The 20,773-nt window shown below is 35.0% G+C and overlaps 1 protein-coding gene across 3 annotated transcripts in view; it reads right to left on the minus strand.

Annotated features, from left to right (window-relative positions):
* Positions 1–20,773, minus strand: part of DNM1L (dynamin 1 like) — a 45,196-nt gene that overhangs the window by 3,519 nt on the left and 20,904 nt on the right. Inside the window, exons 3-16 of one of the 3 annotated variants that reach the window (XM_046663601.1) lie at positions 20,218–20,264; positions 19,744–19,815; positions 17,250–17,336; positions 15,174–15,336; positions 12,837–12,957; positions 11,001–11,132; positions 9,843–10,049; positions 6,832–6,952; positions 6,443–6,598; positions 6,124–6,213; positions 3,853–3,945; positions 1,444–1,500; positions 658–735; positions 300–332 (exon numbers count right to left, since the gene is read on the minus strand). In XM_046663601.1, the coding sequence (XP_046519557.1) occupies positions 300–332; positions 658–735; positions 1,444–1,500; positions 3,853–3,945; positions 6,124–6,213; positions 6,443–6,598; positions 6,832–6,952; positions 9,843–10,049; positions 11,001–11,132; positions 12,837–12,957; positions 15,174–15,336; positions 17,250–17,336; positions 19,744–19,815; positions 20,218–20,264 (1,457 nt within the window). The remainder of the gene's footprint in view (positions 1–299; positions 333–657; positions 736–1,443; positions 1,501–3,852; positions 3,946–6,123; positions 6,214–6,442; positions 6,599–6,831; positions 6,953–9,842; positions 10,050–11,000; positions 11,133–12,836; positions 12,958–15,173; positions 15,337–17,249; positions 17,337–19,743; positions 19,816–20,217; positions 20,265–20,773) is intronic. The other 2 variants (XM_046663605.1, XM_046663606.1) reach the window with 2 other exon arrangements.

The following is a 20,773-nucleotide window of genomic DNA, read 5'->3' on the forward strand; positions in this document are numbered from 1 at the left end:
AATGTCCAAAAGTACAATTTCCATCTTTGGAATCTTAACTCCCTACCAAAATATTAAATTCAAAACTATTCTTAAAGGTAATAGAAAACAGTGGGAAAGCCTATTATTATTTAAAACAATGTTAAAACTAGAATTAATGCCATCTTAGAAGGGTTAGTTAGATAAGAGGAACATTAAAAACCTAACACAGACAACAAGAGATAGATGTCCCTGTACAAAGAGGTTCTTCACTGGCTTTGAAGACTGTTTCAGTGAGAACCAAAGGCACCAACATTCCCAGTCTGAAGCAAGAAACTCACATTTTTAGTTTCTCTTCTGCTGTCCTGAATTAACTGTTAAAAGATATGTTAAAACATGCAGTTTAACAAGCAAAATGTAAATACCAATATGTCTTGAAATTCAAAAAGTGCAGGATAATTTCCTCTTTAAATTACTTTTTCTGTGTACATCTTCTATATTGCAAGCAAAAGCATATCAACAATAATTTATTTTATGAAGTATCTACTGTTATATAATTTAAAATTTCTCTTAGACTAAAATAAAATGACCTTTGCAACAATATCCCTTATTAACATTCTATGTGGTGTATTGTTTCAAGACGATTATGTTGCACCAAACAACTAGGCATGCAGGCTTCAATTAAGAGTGAGAACAGACCTTGCCATCAGCCTCAGCAGAAGCAGCAGGGGAGGGCTCCTGGGAGGCAGGTGCCAAAGCACTTGGAACTTTAGAAGACTAAAGGCAAAAAATGCAGGAAGAAAATCAAGGATGCCAAAAGTGCATTCAGAAACATTCTGTAAATGTGAACTTTCCCCCTCTGCATCACAACAGTAAAGTAACATGAAAAACAAAAGTAATCATGGGACATACAATTAACGTTTATTCTGCCTTATTTCCTGCACCATTACCATTGTCACATTTGTTAAAGGCTTTCTTCAATGAACACCTGAGAAAAATCCACAGCCAAAAACTTCATTTTTATTTTTGGAATTTGGTAAGATCTTTCCTGATAAAGAATTCAAGGTAACAGATTTTTATACACACAAATATAATATGCAGCTATTATAGGTATTACAGGTAACTAAAACCTGTTATGTGCATTTTGTGTCTTTGCTCTCCAAAAAACCTTGTTATAAGGAAGTCATTAGTGATTTCAACTAATTTTACAAAGTTGATAGTCACTGATTGTGAATTCTTTTAAAAAGGCTTGATGCTTAAAAAGCCACCTTTAAGCATTTATTCCAATGTATTCAAAATACTATTATCTTTAAATTACTCAAAGCCTATTATTTTAAACTTGCATACCTTCACTCAATGAAATAGTTCCAATGGCGTATTAAAGGGAGAAGAAAAAAATTACTCCTAAAACTGAATTTTTTCAGTTCATAAGTACCAATCCATCTTTGTGTATTTGGAATATGCTTTAAAAACATTGTTTTTTACCTTGTCTCGTGATACAGCTGAAGGTAATTCTCTTGCTAGCCTGTTTCTCCTTTGTTCCTATAAAACACAACCAAGCAAAACAAAAGTTGATTATCAGAGCATTGAGATATAAGCCTACTAAAAAACGTTCAGCTTAAGTGAAAGGTGTGGAATAACTTACAGTATATTCTCTCACTGTTGGGACTCATGCCATAATTATATTTTAAAATAAACAAATCATTTAACCCAATGCTCAATCTTTTTTTCTGCCCCAACACACCTGAGGGATACAATACAACATCAGTAACAGCGGCTCCCTATACAAGGGATTCTCAAATGAGGGGCTGTGGACCAACACCTCTCCCTTTCCCACTAATTTAAGAATCATTGATTTAAACTGTCCCCACATAAACGGGGAACATGAGCCTTCAGAACACCATGTAGCATCTGAAGTGCACAGATCATACAAAACTTGAGCAAAGTCTTTAAAAAATCACTCTAACCTGCAACCTGTGTGTTAAATTCCCACAATTCCCACATAACGCTGAGAAATATCTGTGGTGAAGCTTATCTTGTAAGAATGTTGTGTTTTTATTCTAAACTATCTCCAGGAAATAAATGTAGAGTCGAAAACTAATAGTCCTTTCTGTAACCTGGCTAATTGAACAGACTGATCAACTGCCCACTCTTCTAACTTGCTAATATTATCAAAGTATCTCTGGTACTACACTAAAGTGACTGTTAACTTCAGCCAACAGACACGGCACACCTACTATATGTCAAGCACCATGACAGGTGCAAGACTATGGAAATAATAAAAGGATGTAGGTGTTAACAATGGCTCTCTCACAGGCAGCATCAAATACTGTAGAAAAGCATTTAGGTTAAAGTCAAAATTGCTCCTAAATGGAAAGTATTTCATGAATACTCTCAAAACTGCAAAAAGGTGTAAGTTTAACAAAGCTTCACAATGATGTTTTATGGGTAAGAAATTTTTGTTTTTGACAAATTTGACCTATTTTCATTTTTTCATGGGAGGTAAGCCAGGGGTAAAAAATACAACAAATGATAAAAATAGATGGATTTTAGTAATCGCCAGAATAAAAAGCATGTTAAGATGTACCTTTCAAAGAAGAACACAAAGCAAACAGCAGGGGAATCTGGAGAACAGAAATTCTCACCCTAATCTGTTACCAACCAGTTACGACCTTAGCTGGCCCTGGAGCCCAACAGACCTGGTTTACTTGCTTTAACTAGACAAGTTACCAACTCTAAACCTTGGTTTCCAAGTCTGTTAATATTATCTACCCTCATAAGGTTAATGAAAAATATCCACATAAAGTTCTTTAGCACAGGGTCATTAAAACCAGAGACATACTCATTTGTAGAAAAATACTGATCTGAAAACCATATCATGAAAGACTTTGTCAGTATTACAAAAACTGTTCCGGACACAAATTTTCCATGAAGTTGGTTTCATTGTTACAAGAACTAAAATCCTTATCCTAAGCAAGTGTCTACATGCTATTTTTTTTTAACATAACTGTTACCTAGTCTACTTTCTGAGTGTTTTAAAGTGCCTTACTCATGTGCATTTTGGAATTTTTTCTGATAATAGGAATCACCTCAGCTATGTAGCTAAAAATAGTTCTCTCTGTACCTGTTAAAGAGAAGTTGCTTGTTTCCTCTAACAGTGCCCAGCAAAATAAGCATTCAAGTAACAGCTGTTATCATCTGTGGGCCTCAGGTTCCTCATCTGTTTAACCATAGGGTTGAAGTCAATAAGCCATGGATTTTCTCTCCACCCACACAAAAGAGGAACTCTGATATAGAAGACTCAAGTCTTACTGGATTAAGGAGTAGCAGAAAAATTTACTGTTCTTGGATGAAAATGGCAGAGAAAAAAATAGCATCCAGATAAGTTGCTCTATCTGCCAGTCTTGGCTCCACCTGAGATCTTATGCAAATTGTAACATGAACCCTCAAATGGAAAAAAAGAATCCGTGAAATGCAGCCACCCCAGTAGTGGTGAAAAGAATACTCTTTTCCAAATAATTCTTGGAATCTTTCCCTTTACAGCTTTCAGAGTCAAATGAAAACAATTTTAAACATTCACTTTGTTTTACACATTTCAACCTGAATAAACTGCAACAGTTATTGAAAGGGAGCCAGGCAGTCCTTCAACACTAAATCAATGAATCCCAGATCCTTTGAGTTTCCGTTTCATGAGCAGAAAATGAAATAATGCCTCCAGACGGTTTTGAGAATTAAATTTAAGAAAATGTCATGCCCTCAGCATACTTCCTGGAATATAACAGACAATAATATGCTGGTATGTTTTATAGTTATCCCATGCTCAATTAAGTTGACTATAACTGAGTTACAGCAGATTTTCTCTCGCTTATAAAAGACAACTTGAATGGCATTTACCTCTATATTATTGTTCATTAGCCCACAAGCATCAGCAAAGTCTGGATGTTTTGTGTTGATATAAGCCAATTCAATTGCCACTAAGTTATGGACCTAGAAAAAAAATAAAATTGGGCTATACAAAAATATGTCAACCTAATTTTACTTTGAGAAATACATATAAAACTTATTAAAAGACAACTATAAAAAAGTACAGAAAACTGATGTCTAAATAAATACTCTATGATTATACTCCAACTGATAAATCTTATGCCAAATAATAATTTGCTCTATTTTTTGAGTTATTTACATTTCAGCATCTAAGATTGCATTTCTAAGAGGAGAAAAATGACATTAAGGTAGTTAGAAGTAGTTCATTGTTAGGGGAAAAAAGTTATCTACCTGATGCAAATCTAAGTTCCAAGGCTTCATGCAACTTTTCTATCCACTATTCTAGGTCAAAGTTTTAGTTCGATTTCAACAATAAGAAAACATTTCATAAGCAGACATAACTTAAAAATGTTAACTTTATTTGGATAAAGGATACATTTAAAGAGCTGAGGGAGTAGACCTTAAAAGTTTTCATCACAAGAAAAAAAACTAACTATGTGCAATGATGGACATTAACTAGACTTATTGTGGTGATCATGTCACAAGATATGCAAATATTCCATCATTATGTTGTACACCTGAAACTAAAATAATGTTGTATGTCAATTATCTCAATTTAAAAAATGAAATACAGGGGCCGGTGTGGTGGCACAGTGGTTAGGTGCACATGTTCCACTTTGGCAGCCTGGGGTTCACCGGTTGGGATCCTAAGTGCGGACATGGCATTGCTTGGCAAGCCATGCTATGGGAGGCGTCCCACATATAAAGTGGAGGAAGATGGGCACGGTTGTTAGCTCAGGGCCAGTCTTCCTCAGCAAAAAGAGGAGGATTGGCGGCAGATGTTAGCTCAGGGCTAATCTTTCCTCAAAATAAATAAATAAATAAATAATTTTTTTAAAAAAATGAAATATAAAGACCTGAGTTAATGATTGATTAGCCTTGATTATGAAGCACCTAGTTTAAATATTATACATGATTCAAAATCCTAATGGGTCAGTAATCAAAAAGGAAAGTTGAAGTTAACTTCTCAAGCATTACAGAGATTGAACTAACTCCATTTGCACTGTCCTGACAAGTCTCAGGTATCAGATCAGCACCAAAAGGTCAAGAACCAGATGAAAAGGCTCTATTCACATGAAGTTCCATTGATTCTGTGATATCAGTGGGTAGAGTCTGAGATCAGGCTATGGTCTTACTCATCTCAATCTGGGGTTATGCTTGCTAGCAAACAAGAGAGGAGCAGCACGTACATTCTGTACTTCCAAGGATGGTTTTGTACTCTTAGTAAACTTCCATTGGGGCTCACCATCCTGAGCCAAGGACCCAAATGCACTTTTAGTGACCAGAAAGGGGAAAAAAAAAATACCCAGCCAACAATTAGAGGCATAAGGGCAATTTCAAATGCTTATCCCATATTTTGGCCAATTTGAGTTTTCTTTTTAATTTTTTTTTTTAAGATCGGCCCTGAGCTAACATCTGTTACCAATCTTTTTTCTTCTTCTTCTTCTCTCCAAAGCCCCCCAGTACGTAGTTGTATATTCTAGTTGTAGGTCCTTCTGGTTGTGCTCTGTGGGACGCTGCCGAAGCATGGCTTAATGAGGTGATGGCCTGGGTGCTTGATAAGTCTGCACCCAGGAGCCGAACCAGCGAAACGCTGGGCCACCAAAGTGGAGTGCGCGAATTTAACCCCTCAGCCATGGGGCCAGCCCCTCAGCATTTTCATTTTTAAGGATAGCAGCAATCCACAAAATAGAGGCAAACTATGATATAATAGCATTAGGTCATCAAACAAGCAAACTGTTGTAGAAGTGTTCAAATTACCTGATGTAATTCATAGTTCAATAAGAGACTGCTACAAAGGTTCAGTTTACTGAGGCTGAAGAAGAACTACTTCTCCATTAGATCAGTGCTGCTACATAACAGAGCAAAGCCATTCACAAGCCTCAACAATAACTCCATTCTCATGAAAACCTGGGGCTGCAGGCTAACAATGATTAAAATATGAAGAAGGCACTTTATACCAGAATTATTGAAAAGTTGCCTTTGAAATAAGACTGAAATGCACTTCTTCTTCTTCCCAGTACACTGGGGAACATTATGCCTAAACTCTAATCATAATGCCGTACAAGAAAACTTTTACTAATTGTAACAACATCGATGATTTGTAAAATAACAGCTCACCATTTCATTTGTAACAGGCAACCGTTTTCTCAGAAGACAAGTCACTACTTCAACTATGGCATCATGAAGTTTAGGAAACCTCAACAATTCCTATATATGATGGAAGAAAGAAAAATGTAACAGGCAATTTATTTGTTTAAAGGAAAATTAAATAATCACTAAAATACTGAATTAGATTTCGAAGCTACATTTAAATACGCTATTTCAAGTCACTTTTAGATAAGGGAACTGCAGACTGTGACTTGTTCATCTTAGAAATTCCCTCCCGCCTCCTGTGTTTCACTACTGAATCTGAGGCCCGTCCCATTTCTCTCAGGACCTGGGTGCTGTAGTTGCTACAGTGCTGAATGATCCTTTGCATTTCTTCATGGACCAGCTCCACACAACGGAGGCTGGGCTCTTCCAGACGTTTGATTTGCCTCTTCACTAGTAACTCAAATGAAACTTCAGGCACAAACAACGCAGGACGAGGACCCTTAAAAATAAAATTTTGAGCTTTTATTATAGCTACTTATGATTCTAGGTCTTCTCAAAAGTTAAACCACATTTTTGGCATTTTTCATGATTAGTGCTTCTTATTTCAAGTAGGAGAGCAAAATAATAAACAGTACAATTCACAAAAAAAGATACAGTATTACAGTTATATGGGCTAAAAAATAATAAAGCTTTAACTCATTTCAAAAAATTCTAAAAGTTAAGCATACTCACAGTAGCATTTCTAATGGCAGTCAAAATGTCAATTGTGTTAAGGCCACCTAGTGGGTCAACAGATTCTAAGGTTCGCCCAAACGTCTCATGGAAAATATAACATATTCTAGCACCACCGCATCTGAAAGGCAATGAAGTATATGGTTTCCAGTATTACTAGAAAGGGAAGAAGCTACAAGTTGGAAGTCTTTCTATAAGCTTTAAGCTTGTCTCATTTTCTGAGAAAGCCTCAGATAAACAACTTCATCTAGACAATTCCCATTTCCATGTGTTCTTAATTCCATTATGAACCAGTCTCTAATTTTTTTTTTTACTGGGGAAAGGAGTCAGTCCATGAAAGGGATTCATGTATACTTGCGTGTGTCTATAAACTGTTCTGTCAGAAAACATCAGTTAACTAAGAACTACTCAACTTCTTTGCCCTATTTGTCTTCAAACAAGACTATGAGCTCATTAAGGTCAAGAAACAGTATCTTACTTATTTCTGTTTATTCACAATCTAGAGGTCGGCAAACTTTTTCTTTGAAGGGCCAGATAGTAAATATTTTAGGCTTTTCACGCCAATCTCTGTCACAACTACTCAACTCTGCCATTGAGCACAAAAGCAGCCACAGACAGTATGTAAACAAGCATAGCTGTGTTCCAATAAAACTTATGCATGGTAAAATCTGAATTTTATATCATTTTCATGTCACAAAATATTCTTTGAATTTTTTTTCAACCATGGAAAAATCATTCTTAGTGGATGGGCTATAGTTTGCCTACACCTGCTTTAGACAAATTAAATCTCTGGGCCTAGTACTGGGTACCTTGTGTGTCCTATCTTAATGACTAGAAACCCTGGTATATTATCTTTTACTTTTTAATTCAAGTCCAGCTGAATTCTACAAACACCTTTATGTCTCCCCAAATCACCCCTTCCTCCCTGTTTTCACCCCTCCTATTCACTACTTTCTTACAGTAGTCTAGGCAGAAAGTACTAGCCTAACATTATGCTAAGTGAAATAAGCCAAGACACAAAAGGACAAATACTGTATGATTCCCCTTATAGGAAATATCTAGAATAGGCAAATTCATAGAGACAGAAAGAAAATTAGAGGTTACTGGGGCTGGTGGAGGGGAGAAGAGGGAGTTTCTGCTTAATGGAACAGCGTTTCTATTGGGGTGATGAAAAACTTTGGAACTAGATACTATGATGTGGATGTTGTACAATATTGTGAATCAAATTAATGCTACTGAATTGTATGCTTAAAAATGGTTAAAAACCACCAGTAATTGATCTCTCTGCCTCCAACCTTTCCCTTCTCCAAATATTTTTCCATAATGACCAGAAACATCCTTTTAAAACGGATTACTCTTCTGACCAAAAGTGTTTTATTTTGTATAGTTCTCCAAATTCTGAAGACATTCGACTTTCCACAATCTTGTTCTTAGATACCTTTCCTGCCTTACCTCCTCTTATGTCCCATCACTGTACATACCGTTCTCCAAATACACCCTGCATTATTCTTTGCTGCTCAAAACCGAAACCACTGCTCTCCTTACTGCCTTCCCAAGTGCTATTCAGAGCCCAACCCAAATGCATTCGTAAACTATGGACCTCTCCCAATCCCTGAAAGAGATGTACATGGTCTCTCTTCAGTGTTCTAAAGGGTTGGTGATTATACAGATATTTGCTTTATTAACTACTTATAAAACTATCTGTGTATGTTATATGCACTTTTCTGGATATGTATTATATTTAATAAGTATTTAAATAAAAATAGTTGATTATACCCCTTTTTGCCACCTAATCAAATCTCATATTTTATACCTTGACCTACCTTACCCACTAAGGCTCCTCTTAGTAATGTTAATTTCCCTCAATATGCCACACATATAACCATTCAATAATTAGTCTGTTAAATACTCTCTTTATGGAGTTAACTCACATAAAAGGCCACCTGGTTTACACAAAGGTACATAAAACTACACACACACGAGTGCATGTGTAATTGGTGAAATGTGAAAAGCTCTGTGGACTGTACCAATGTGCATTTTCTGGTTTTGTTATTGAAGTATAGTTATGCAAGACGTCAACACTGGGAGAGGCGGGATGAAGGCTGAATGGGACCTCCAATATACACTTATTTGTAACTTCAGAAGAGTCTATAATTATTTCAAAATTAAAGATTTTTTTGAAATAAGAGTATAGAGAACTGGACATTCTTATATATTGCTAGTAGTAAAACAATACAACCTACTAATAGTATAGCAATAATAAGATCTGAGGATGTTATACCCTATGATCTAGTAATTCCCTAGGAATTTATCCTAATGGTTTACTTGGATACATGCCCCAAAGGTAATCCATTACAACATCGTTTATATTTATGTATAATTGAAAACAAACTATTTATAGTAGGGGTCTGGTTCAACAAATGAGAGTATATCTATAAAGTAAAATACTATGTAGATCTTAAAACTGATAATATAAATGTATAATTAATATTAGTTGTAACATGTTGATATAAGGAAATAATTCCAAAGTAGCATGTATAGCATGTGATTTTTAAAGATGTGTAATATAAGTATTTCTAATGTTTTATAAATGCATAGAAAAATGTCTAGATTAATGCCAAAATTAGCAGGTATTATCTTTGGATGATGGAATTAAGGGTCATTTTGTTCTTATATTTTATTCTTTTTACTTACCTGCATTTAACTTTTTCATGAAAAATTATACTGTGTGTAGTAAAGAAACATTGAAAAATTCAAATTATGAAGTATTTAAAATGTTTATCAAAGTCTTGTTAGAAAAAAAAGTCTTGTTAGAAAAAACAACTCTGAAATTTTTACTTTACATAGTTTATGAAGCATTTTTACACACATATCAGACATAATCCTAAAATTCCTATAAAGTGATATTCCTGTTTTATAGATAATAAATTACAATCAGATAATCTCAGAATTAAAGCAAAAATCATCCAGCAATCCAGGTAACCATATCCACAGAGAAACTTCTTACTTACAGCTCAGAAGTTTCAATATACTTTGCCGTTCCTTCAATAGTGTTACAATATTCTGTGGCAAACTTGGTAATAAGCTGGAGTAGAGTAGCACTTTTGTCATCCACAGGTTCCCCATAGCTGTTTAGAAGAGACTGATACTGAGCAGCCAGGACGTTTATTCTGGTCTTCAGTTCCGGTAAGCAGTCTCTGATGTGGTGCATCAGTAACCTAAGACAGGTTAGAGAGGAAGGATTTTGAAGTAAAATTGTGTATTGTGAAGACCCAAACAGGTCAAATTTTAAAAATACAGATAATGGCGAAACCTGTCAAATACTTTGTCTTGGCAGGAAATAATGCAATTTAGACTAGGAGTAAATACTTAGTCTGAAAAATAATGTCATGAAAGAAGCTGTCTTGGTCAATGCTTTTCAAATTTCAACCCATCAAATTGTAGCAATTGCTGAGAACAAAATATAAATTGAAAAAATATATATTTTTATATTATTGCAACTACCTCAAAGAAAGTAAGCTACTCAATCCAATTCTACCTATGTAATTTTGGTTTCTGACTTATCTTTTACAATGGGGACTCAGAATAGTGAAAATCAGTCTTATTAAGATCCAAGTCCATCCGCCTTTAATGTATTTAGGGAATAAGACAAAAGCAAGGGACAATAGCTTTCACTTCAGTCATATATAAATCATCTAGAAAGGTCTTCCAGTCCCACTACCGTAAGTGGGCATTCAGAATTAAAGATACACAGCTTAAATTCTTTTTATGAATAGGAATAGAAGACATCCTAAATTAAGACTAGATTATGTGAAATTTTTAAATTTCAATTCAGTTCCTGAAATCCAAAGTGGAAATGAAGTCATGTGCTATCTAGTTCTATCCTCAAAAGTATTACACTGACTGTCAAGAATTTCATAATTAAAACATTTTAAAGTTTACTTGAGCATTCCTAGACTACATGATGATTTAATGCCACCCACCCCAATAAAAACAGAGACATCCACATGTCTCTACTATACAAGAACCTATGGAATTGGATGATGGAATTAAGGGTCAAACAGTACACACAAGAACATTATGAAACTGTAAGGAACTGGAAATGAATGGTCTTAGACACCTATTGGAAAACCAAAAATATCTCATTTTCCAAGAGGTAAAAATGTTACCTGTTTAGAGTCCTAGCAAGATACTTTGTTCCATTTCTATTGGCCAGAGATGGGTATTTCTTTTGAAGGAAAGCATATTCATCACGGATTGAATCAGTTACACACTTCTTATTGTTAATGTCTAGCTGGCTCCTAAAGTTGAAAAATAACAACACTGTTCAAGTAAAGTCAACTGTGGTCCTCTACATACCTTGGATGATGATGGTGATGATGATAGCACCAGGCACTGTTCCTAATGCCTGACATGGATTGTGTTATTTAATTCTCACAATAACTCCATGTGATAGGTGTTATCCCATTTGATAGCAAAGGAAGTGAGGCTCAGGGAGGTTAAACTTACACAAGGTCACATACCAAGCGGCTCAGCCAAGATTCAAACTATGTGACTTGTAAGTAAGTATGCCTGAACAGTTTAGGCCTCATTATTACCATTCACTACAGTCAAAAGCAGTACTCTTAAATAACAGGGACAGAGGTGAAAAAATATGTGTATTAACTATTATATGTGTGTTAACTATTAATATGTGTATTAACTAACTATATTTATCCATGGACAGGCAACTAATTTCTACCAAAATATAATTAGGTTAACTTGAAGAGCAGTCATCTACAAATACAACAGTTTTATACCACCTGCTTGCCTGAACAGGGAAATAATGAGATTTTTTTTAAGTCTTAATAGGCATGAGGTAGGAGGACATATGAATAGAAGCAGACAACTGGAATGGATCCTAGATTTTATTTAGTAAAAACATTTTCATTTTTAAAAGGGCTGAGACCCAAAGATGGCTGGTGTCGTTTAACGTGGGTTTAAAACCATCTAGTTTGTGGACGAACTAGGACTAGAACCCAGATCTCATGAGAATTTCATGAAGGCTTTGGACCAAGAGAGATCTTCATTTGAACTGGGCTCTGCTTTCACCAGCTATGTGACTTTGGTAAATGTATAACTTAAGTTTTTTTTCTTTTTTTTTTTTTTTAAAGATTGGCACCTGAGCTAACAATGTTGCCAATCTTTTTTTTCTTGCTTTTTCTCCCCAAATCCCCCCAGTATATAGTTGCATATTTTTTATTCTTAGTTGTGAGTCCTTCTAATTGTGGCATGTGGGATGCCGCCTCAACATGGCCTAGTGAGCGGTGCCATGTCCGCGCCCAGGATCCAAACTGGTGAAACCCTGGGCCACTGAGGCGGAGTACACAAACTTAACCACTCGGCCACAGGCTGGCCCCCTGAGTTTTCTGATTATAAAATAGACATCAACACCTGCCTCATCAGGGCTGTTGTAGGGGTTCATAAGGATATCATTTGCAAATTGCTCCCAGTATAGTGTCTGAACATAATTAGACACTCAACAATAGTTTCCTTTCCACAATTTTTAATACCAGCTATTTATAACTAGGGTACCTTTAATAAAATTTCTCCAGGTCATATCCTGGCAATTACATAGAATCACTAACGCTAGACATTAAACTAATCTATTAAAATCCTACCACCTTAACACAAACTCTTTCTTGATTGGGTGCAAATTAAATAGTATTTTTTCTTATCCAGTGCCCTCCTCATACATAACAGGCAGGAATTTTTAAAACCTCACTATTAAATTATCTTCCATTTTGTGGTAATGTTTACTCTAGAAACATTTTCCATCAAAAATATCTACAGGAGACTTTGGTGAATTTCTCTTCTCTCTTTAGAGCAATGAATTCTTTAGCAATACCAAGATTACAGTAAAAGGGGGAAAAACGGGACACTATCACATTTCAGACTGATTTTTAAAATTTAGATTTGCTTTGAAATGAGAATGCTGAATTCTTATCCCATTCTTAATTGCTAACCTGTTAACTACTCCAATTATTCCAAGTTTGACTGGTATAACCCTTCCCATCAATACATCCATGGCATCAGTACCCGCATCCATGAGATCAAGTTTAGTGATTACAGCTAGGGTTCTGCGACCTGATAAATGCAAAAAAGAAAAAAAAATGACCCATTAAATAAAGCCATTAAGTATTAATTAAGGAAAATCCTCACCTATAATCCCACCTAACATTATCTCTGTCATCATTTTGGAAATGCTTTTCTAATCTTTGCTTACAAATACTTTTTAAAAACTAATTTTAATCATTGTGTACTTTTTTTTTGGTGAGGAAGATTGGCCCTGAGCTAATATCTGTTGCCAATCTTCCTCTTTTTTATTGAGGAAGATTGTGGCTGAGCTAACATCTGTGCCAATCTTCCTCTATTTTATGTGGAATGCCACCACAGCGTGGCTTGATGAGCCGTGCTAGGTCCACGACCTGGATACAAACCAGCAAACCCCAGGCCGCCAAAGCAGAGCGTGCAAACTTAACCACTACACCACTGGGCCGGCCCCTACAATTTTTTATAATTTTCATATGTAATTTTATATTAGCTCTTTGGGCTTTTTATAAGCATTTAAAGAATTTCTTTAAAATTTACTTCTTTTGTGTACAATTCTACAAGTTTTGACAAATGCAAATGGTTATGTCACTACCACCTCAAGACAGAACAGTTCCATTACCCCCAAAATTTTCTTGTGCTACCCAATCAAACCCATTTTCCATTCCCAGCTTTGCCTTTTTCAGAAGGTTATATAAATAGAATCCTATACATAGCCTTTTGAGTCTGGCTTCTTTGGCAGACTCAGAATGCATCTGAGAGTCATCCATATTGTTGCACGTATCAATAGTTCATTCCTTTTTATTGCTGAGTAGTCTTCCATGGTATGCATGTACTATACTTTGGTTATTAATTCTCCATTTGAGAAACATCTGAGTTGTTTCCAGTTTTAGGAAATGATGAATAAAACTACCATAGACATTTGCAGACAGGTTTTTATATGAACATACGTTTTTATTTAACATGGGTAACCATCTAGAAGTAGGACTACTGATTTAACTTTTTAAGAAACTGCCAAACTATCTCCCAAAATCACTATCCGATCCCCACCAGCAACGTGTGAGTCCCAGCTGCTCTGCATAATGTCCAATCTTACATATGACGTTTTTTAAATGTAAACATTTTTCCATATTGTACCAAATCTATAAAATCATCCTTTTTAATGACTTCATATTCTATTATTATCTTAATTTACTTAATTGTTCCTACTGTGGGCCATATTAAGTTGATTCTAGTTTTATGATACTATAAATAATACTGGATTGGATTATTTCCTTATAATATATTACTAGATTAAGACTATGAGATCAAAAGCACAATCACAGTTATGGCTCAAGGGTCAATTTAAAATAAAATGCATATAAAATGTCTAACAGTTTAATACAAATAAAATTTAAATAAATCTTTTGATATAGCTTATCTTTTAATTTAACTGAAATAAGTGTTACTCACGTAATAAAAGTTTCTTAAAAACTTGAAATAAAAATATTTTAAAAAGTCGCCCGGTTTATGGGAATTTTAATTTCCTACCCAATTTATTTGAAATTCTTCTTCAAAGCAGGAAAAAAGAAAGATGACACAGCTCACAGAACCTCCAAATACTCAGGTAAAAAAAAACTGGCTCCTGTATGGAGCAAAGCATACATTTATTAGCAGCAATAATAACCACTCTCCTACGAGCTGGTGTTTTATATATACTAGGAGATACACACTACAGCCTTAGTCAAGTATCATACACTGATGCACAGTCTGGGTCAGGATGGAGTTAGGAATGCTTCATAAAAGGATTTTACTTCTATTTCTAAGAATGCCCTCTGCCTTGAGCATGTTTAAATGTTTTCTGCCTCTGCAGAATTCAGATACCATAATTATCTACTGTATCATAAAAATTTACAATGATTTTCCTACTCTGAGAATTATTTAATCTTAGAAGTCAACCATTCAAAATCCTACATCATTTTATTTACACAAACTTTTTGCAAAGCCATTTTATTTTACAACCATTAGGTAACCATTACAAGTATGGACACTGTGTGAAGTATTTTTCCCTAGCCTGTACAGCAACTTATCTGTTAAAACTTCATTTTCCATCAGAATTTCTATTTGAAATTATAAGCAAAATGGAAAACCATTATTTTTTAAATCTGTATTAACAACTAGAAACACTACTTTTAAAAACAAAAATTCCTTTCTTGAAGGTAGATTTACCATTGTTAACTGAGCATTCATTAAATATTAGTATCTGTCCTTACCATCTGGATCTACCTCTCTCGAAATTTTAAGTGCCTCTGACGTCGCCATATCTGTATTAGCAGCAGTGACAGCAAGGATGATGGAATTTGGGTTACTGATGAACCGAAGAATGAGCTCTCTGATTTGAAGCTCAATATCCTTAGGTTGATCACCTACAGGCACCTAAACCAAACAGAGATGAGCAAGGAACTAGTAACAAAAACCAACTCAGCTTTTTCTCTCCCATTTAATCCACAGAACATAGGTTATTTCTCCACTTAGAGATAGTTAAAATGAAGACATTATAAACTACAGTGGTATTTATGAATTTGGTAATATGTGAAAGTCTCAAAATGTAACTTTGATATTTGAGAAAATAGCAAAAGTTCACCATGTTAAGAACTGGTCAGTGTTAATTGCCTAGAGACAAATTCATTTGTTAATCAAGTAGCAAATATTTATTGAAAGCCTACTATATTTCAGGCACTGTTCTACATGCCAGATTATGTCACAGGAGTGAATAAAAAAAGACCAAGATCCTTGCCTTCATAGAGCTTACCTTTCAGTGATGAGAGGCAGATAAGAAACCAAGACATATATATAGTATCTAGGTGGTGGTAAGGCTATGGAGAAAATAAAGCAGAACAGGAGGCTAGGGAATGATGAGAGAAGGTTGTGCTTTTAAATTATTTTTAATTGGATTATGCTCTTTAATAGACTAATCAGGGAAGACCTCACTCAGATAATGACATCTGAGAGAATGATCAGAAACAGGAGATAAGGGAGAGGTATATGCATATACGTGAGGGAAGTACATTCCAGCAGAATGAACAATAAGGACAGAAGGCTGGAGCAGGAGTTAGCAGAAGACTAATGGGGACAAATCAGGGAGATACTTTAGCTCTCTTTAAGAACTCCAGCTTTTACTGTCAGTGAAATGAGAAGCTTCTGGAGAGTTTTTTTTTTTTTTTTTCTTTTTAAAGATTGGCAGCTGAGCTAACATCTGTTGCCAATCCTTTTTTTCTTCTTCTTCTTCTCCCCAAAGCTGCCCAGTATATAGTTGTGTATTCTAATTGTAGGTCCTCTGGTTGTGCTATGTGGGACGCTGCCTCAGCATGGCCTGATGAGCGGTGCCAAGTCTGCGCCCAAGATCCGAACCAGCGAAACCCTGGGCCGCTGAAGCGGGGCGCTTGAACTCAACCACTCGGCCACGGGGCCAGCCCCTCTGGAGAGATTTTGAGCCAAGGAATGAAATAATCTAACTTTCACTTTAACAGCATCACTCTGGCTTCTTAGTTAAGAACGGATTATGAGGAAGACCTGTTAGGAGGCTATCATAGTAACCCAGGTGAGATGATAGTAATCCAGGTGAGATGATACATCAGAATGGCAGCAACAAATTTGTAAGACATGATAGAGTTCTGGACCTATTTTAAAGGTTTGGAGAACCAAGAGGATTTGCTGACAGAGGAAGTAGGATGTGGGATAAGAAGTGTCAAGGATGACTACAAACTTTTTGGCTAAGCAACTGATAGAACAGAGTTGCTATTTATTGAGATGAAGGAGACTACAGAAGGATCAAGTCAGGTTGAGGGACAAGTCAGGAATCTGGTATTAGACACATCAAATCTGAGATACCTATTAGACATTTAAATTTATATGTCAAGTAGACAGATGGATATACAAACCTAGAGATATATGAATGCTGTCAGCATAGAGACACTCATGTATTTAAAGTCATAAGACTGGATGAAATCATCAAGGGGGTAACTGTGTCCCCTTGACAAGAAGTCCAAAAACTGAGCTCTGGGGCACTCACTGTTTAGACACTAGAAAGATGAGAAGAAACCAGCAAGAGACCGAGAAGGAGTAGCCCATGAGACTGGAGATAAACCTGTAGGGTGTGGCATCCTGGAAGCCAAGTAAAGAAAGTGTTTCAAAGAGAAAGGAGGGCTCAACTATGTCAAATGCTGCTAAAAGACCAAGTTAATTGCCAAAAAAAGCTGATTATTTTCATAAAGGGTAAGGAAAAACCACATTTGTTTAAGTGAAAACAAATATGACCAAATCCATAATGAGTTACCACCATTGTTTACCTTGGTCATTCCTGGCAAATCCACAAGTGTCAGATTGACAACATTGGGTGAAAAAATCTTAAGATGAATTGGTTCAGGGCTTACTCCCTAAAAATAAGTTTTAAAATATATTAAAATCACATTAAAATTTCAATGAAATATAAAATGCTAAAGTAAACCTCATTTCAAGTAGATAGACGTTAGATGCTTTTAAATACAAATTAAACCATGATCCCTAAAACATTTCAACAATCAAAACCTGATGAAACACATGGGCAGCCCAGCATGTTATAATCCTATCTAACCCTATAGCATTAATATAAATGATTTATTTCCCCTGTATTATTTCACATTCTTTTCTCTTGAGTCTAAGCAGATACCATTTCTTAAATATGTTTAACAGACTTAGTGCTGAACAAAAGATTAATGTATTTCCTCACTATCCAAATTTATGAGGTTCTTAAGTTCAGAGAGTGAGGCATAGATGACAAGTTATCCAAATCAATGTGGTTCTTAATCTTTGAATATCAAGTGGTAAGAGCCTATTGTAAGAGATTCCTCAGAAAATTTATCTGAATTTTCTGATCCCTGAATTCAAACAGTAAGAATTTGGATAGTGAGAGATACTTATGTTTTCTTTTCCCTAGACTGAGATTATCACGCACACTCCCTCCTCTTTACCACTGGCCCTCTACAAGTTTTAGAGTTGAGTCAGCTACATATAAAAAAACCCTTATAAAGTGTTCATAACTTGTCTTTGTACGTGCCCTTCTTTATCCTTTAAAATTTCTCATCTATTTATCCAGCGTATATCTTCCTTCATTAACCCACTGAAAATTCTAATTTCCGAGAAAACTTTTCTGGAACATCCTTCACTGAGTTCTCTATACAGTTAGATTTGCTCTATTAAGATTACTCTGAATTACTTTTCTATTTTAAATATTCCAGAGCTCCAAAGTCATTATATGTTGATATTCGGCATACCTACTTAGGCTGTCTATTTCTCAGGCATTCCCTCATCATGTCCAATACAAAGCTTTGCCCAAATGCCTTTACAACTCCAATCTCATAGGTGTTTTAAATCCTTCAGGGCTTTATGTTAGGCATATGAAATCATTTAGACATTTAGACATGTAAGATTACTTACATAAGGTCAAAGTATCATTTACTTCATTACAAACATGATTTAGGAAAGAAAAGATTTTTTATAGATTTTGGGGGTAGAGGACTTCTCATCTTTTAGACACTGGGGATGAGAAAATCTGCTAAGTAAGTAAATCACATCTCAACCATAAATTAAACATCTTGTAGGTATACAGACTTGATCTTTCATGACATTCAGTTTAGTGTAACTAAAAACTTTCCTTTCTGAATCACCAGTCACATCCACTCTAGTCCTAGTACTATGTAAAATTACCACAATTCCTGAGTTCAGTAAAAATCCATGGGGATCACAGGAGAGATGATTCAGACTGGTGTCATGATTAATAACATTCCAAAAGTCAAAATTATCCCTGATATAAGTACAGGAGTGAGGACAAGCTGATCTAGTTCCTGCCACCTTTTCTACCTCTTCTGTCAACCCAATTATTAGACATTCAGGGAAGTATGGCAGCAGTAGCAGTAACCCAAAGGTTCCCAGCCTAGAGTTCAGTAATGAAGAAAGCTTAGGCACTCACTCAAAGAGAGACAAATATCCTGAAGAGACATAAAGAATGAACATGGCTCCAAATATGTCTTTTTGTCAGGGAACAACCTCTCTAGCACAGTATCTGACAGATAAAAGGACTCAAAATACATATCTGTTTGAATGTTAGTACTAGGCTAGGGTCAACTCATGGGGTTAAATATGCCTCTGGATAATATAAGAAGGGAGGTAAAAACAAAAAGAAAGGTAACAAAGAGAAAGCTAATAGGAATAAAGAGAGAAGAGTGAGAAAACAGAAGCATTTAAAGGAGGTAGCACTGATAGTGCCTGCTGTCAAGATTAACGGTATCTTAGACAACTAATTAATTTTAAATTCTCACAGTCTTAGAAAACAAGAAAATAATTCAGTTGTTAACATTACTTTTCACTTTCACTGAAACAAAAAACAAAACTAATCTTTCTCTCTCTCTACTTTCATAAGCAAATCTAACCTTACTCAGGTAAAAAAAAAAAAAAAAAGAGCTCTTTAAAATAGATGTATGATGTAAGTTATATAATGCTTCTTGAGTTGGAGTAAATCAACCCATTCAGAAATAGGTAACTTCTTATAACCGAATTAAGTAGAATAACTATATAATAAAGTAGTATGTACAAGATCAAGAATGAACATCTAAATGAAATATCTGATAGCATATAAAAAGTTCTAAGAAACAAGAGATTTTAAGTAAAGTTTTTATATATTTGTGAAAACACTCCATTAGTTTCAAAGACCAGGATTATGAATTTACAATCACACATTATATGCAGAATACTCTCAATGATGTATTTGCTGAGGTTTATACTTTCCAGCTCTAAAAAGATGCCTACCTTATTATTTCCTGAAATCCGTTCTGTTTCATTTTCAATTTCTTGTCGAATTTCATCAAAATCCGTGTAAAGCTAAAAATTATTGACACAAAAAGCACAATATTCAAAATAAAATCAAAAGTTCTTAAGTGGGGGGAGTGAATAAATTTCAAGGATGTATACACACCTGCTTCAGAGAATTAGTAAACAAATTCTAATATATACATATATTTTTCTGAGCCAAGGAGTCATAGTTTATATGAGCTTTTCAAAAGCTGCCTGATCCCACAACGATGGAGATATTAGGGCTCAACTTGAAGTACTTTCCAAATAAACTACTGTGGTTAGAAATGTTACTAAGATTTATTTTACAAGGAACAGTTGCTTCAAGATAACATGTCACACTGCCAATGATAAGAAACTAAATTATCAACTATTTGTACAAAAAAGTTTTTTTCAACATGTTATTTCTTCATGATATTCTTGTACAATTACCTTATTTTTGGTGTGAAGAAATTTACCCCATTCTTCTGCTTCAACCCCTGGAAAAAAGAAAAACTCCATTTACTGGAAACTATGGAAATTACTTTTTACCTTTAGTAGGAATTCAAAAAGGCAACACAATATTATTTGTTCCTATTTTGCCACTAACGACAAGTTAACAAACATTTTAAGATCTGCTAAATTATACTTTCACATTTTAAAAACTGTATGATGTATTTCAAAAACAGGACTAACTTCAGATCAGCGTTGCTCATAGGTCTGCCCACCATTTGAAATCCAGATTTTACTAATAAACTTGTTCACTTCTCTTCATTTTTTGTATGTAATTATATTATTTTTAAAAGTATATTCCTTATTTTTAAATATCTTACACACAAAAGCAGTTCATCTGATGAAAGTACTCAATTAAGCTAACGGCGAAAAGAAAAAAGTTAAGAACCCGAGTAATGCAAAAAGCATATAAAAGATTTACATATATAATTCAAGGTAAAAGTTTGCAATACATGAATAAAACAGCTAACTTTTCAATTCGTTTTTTTTTCCTTCT

The sequence above is a fragment of the Equus quagga genome, chromosome 1 (genome assembly GCF_021613505.1).
Source record: "Equus quagga isolate Etosha38 chromosome 1, UCLA_HA_Equagga_1.0, whole genome shotgun sequence".
Lineage (NCBI taxonomy): Eukaryota > Metazoa > Chordata > Mammalia > Perissodactyla > Equidae > Equus > Equus quagga.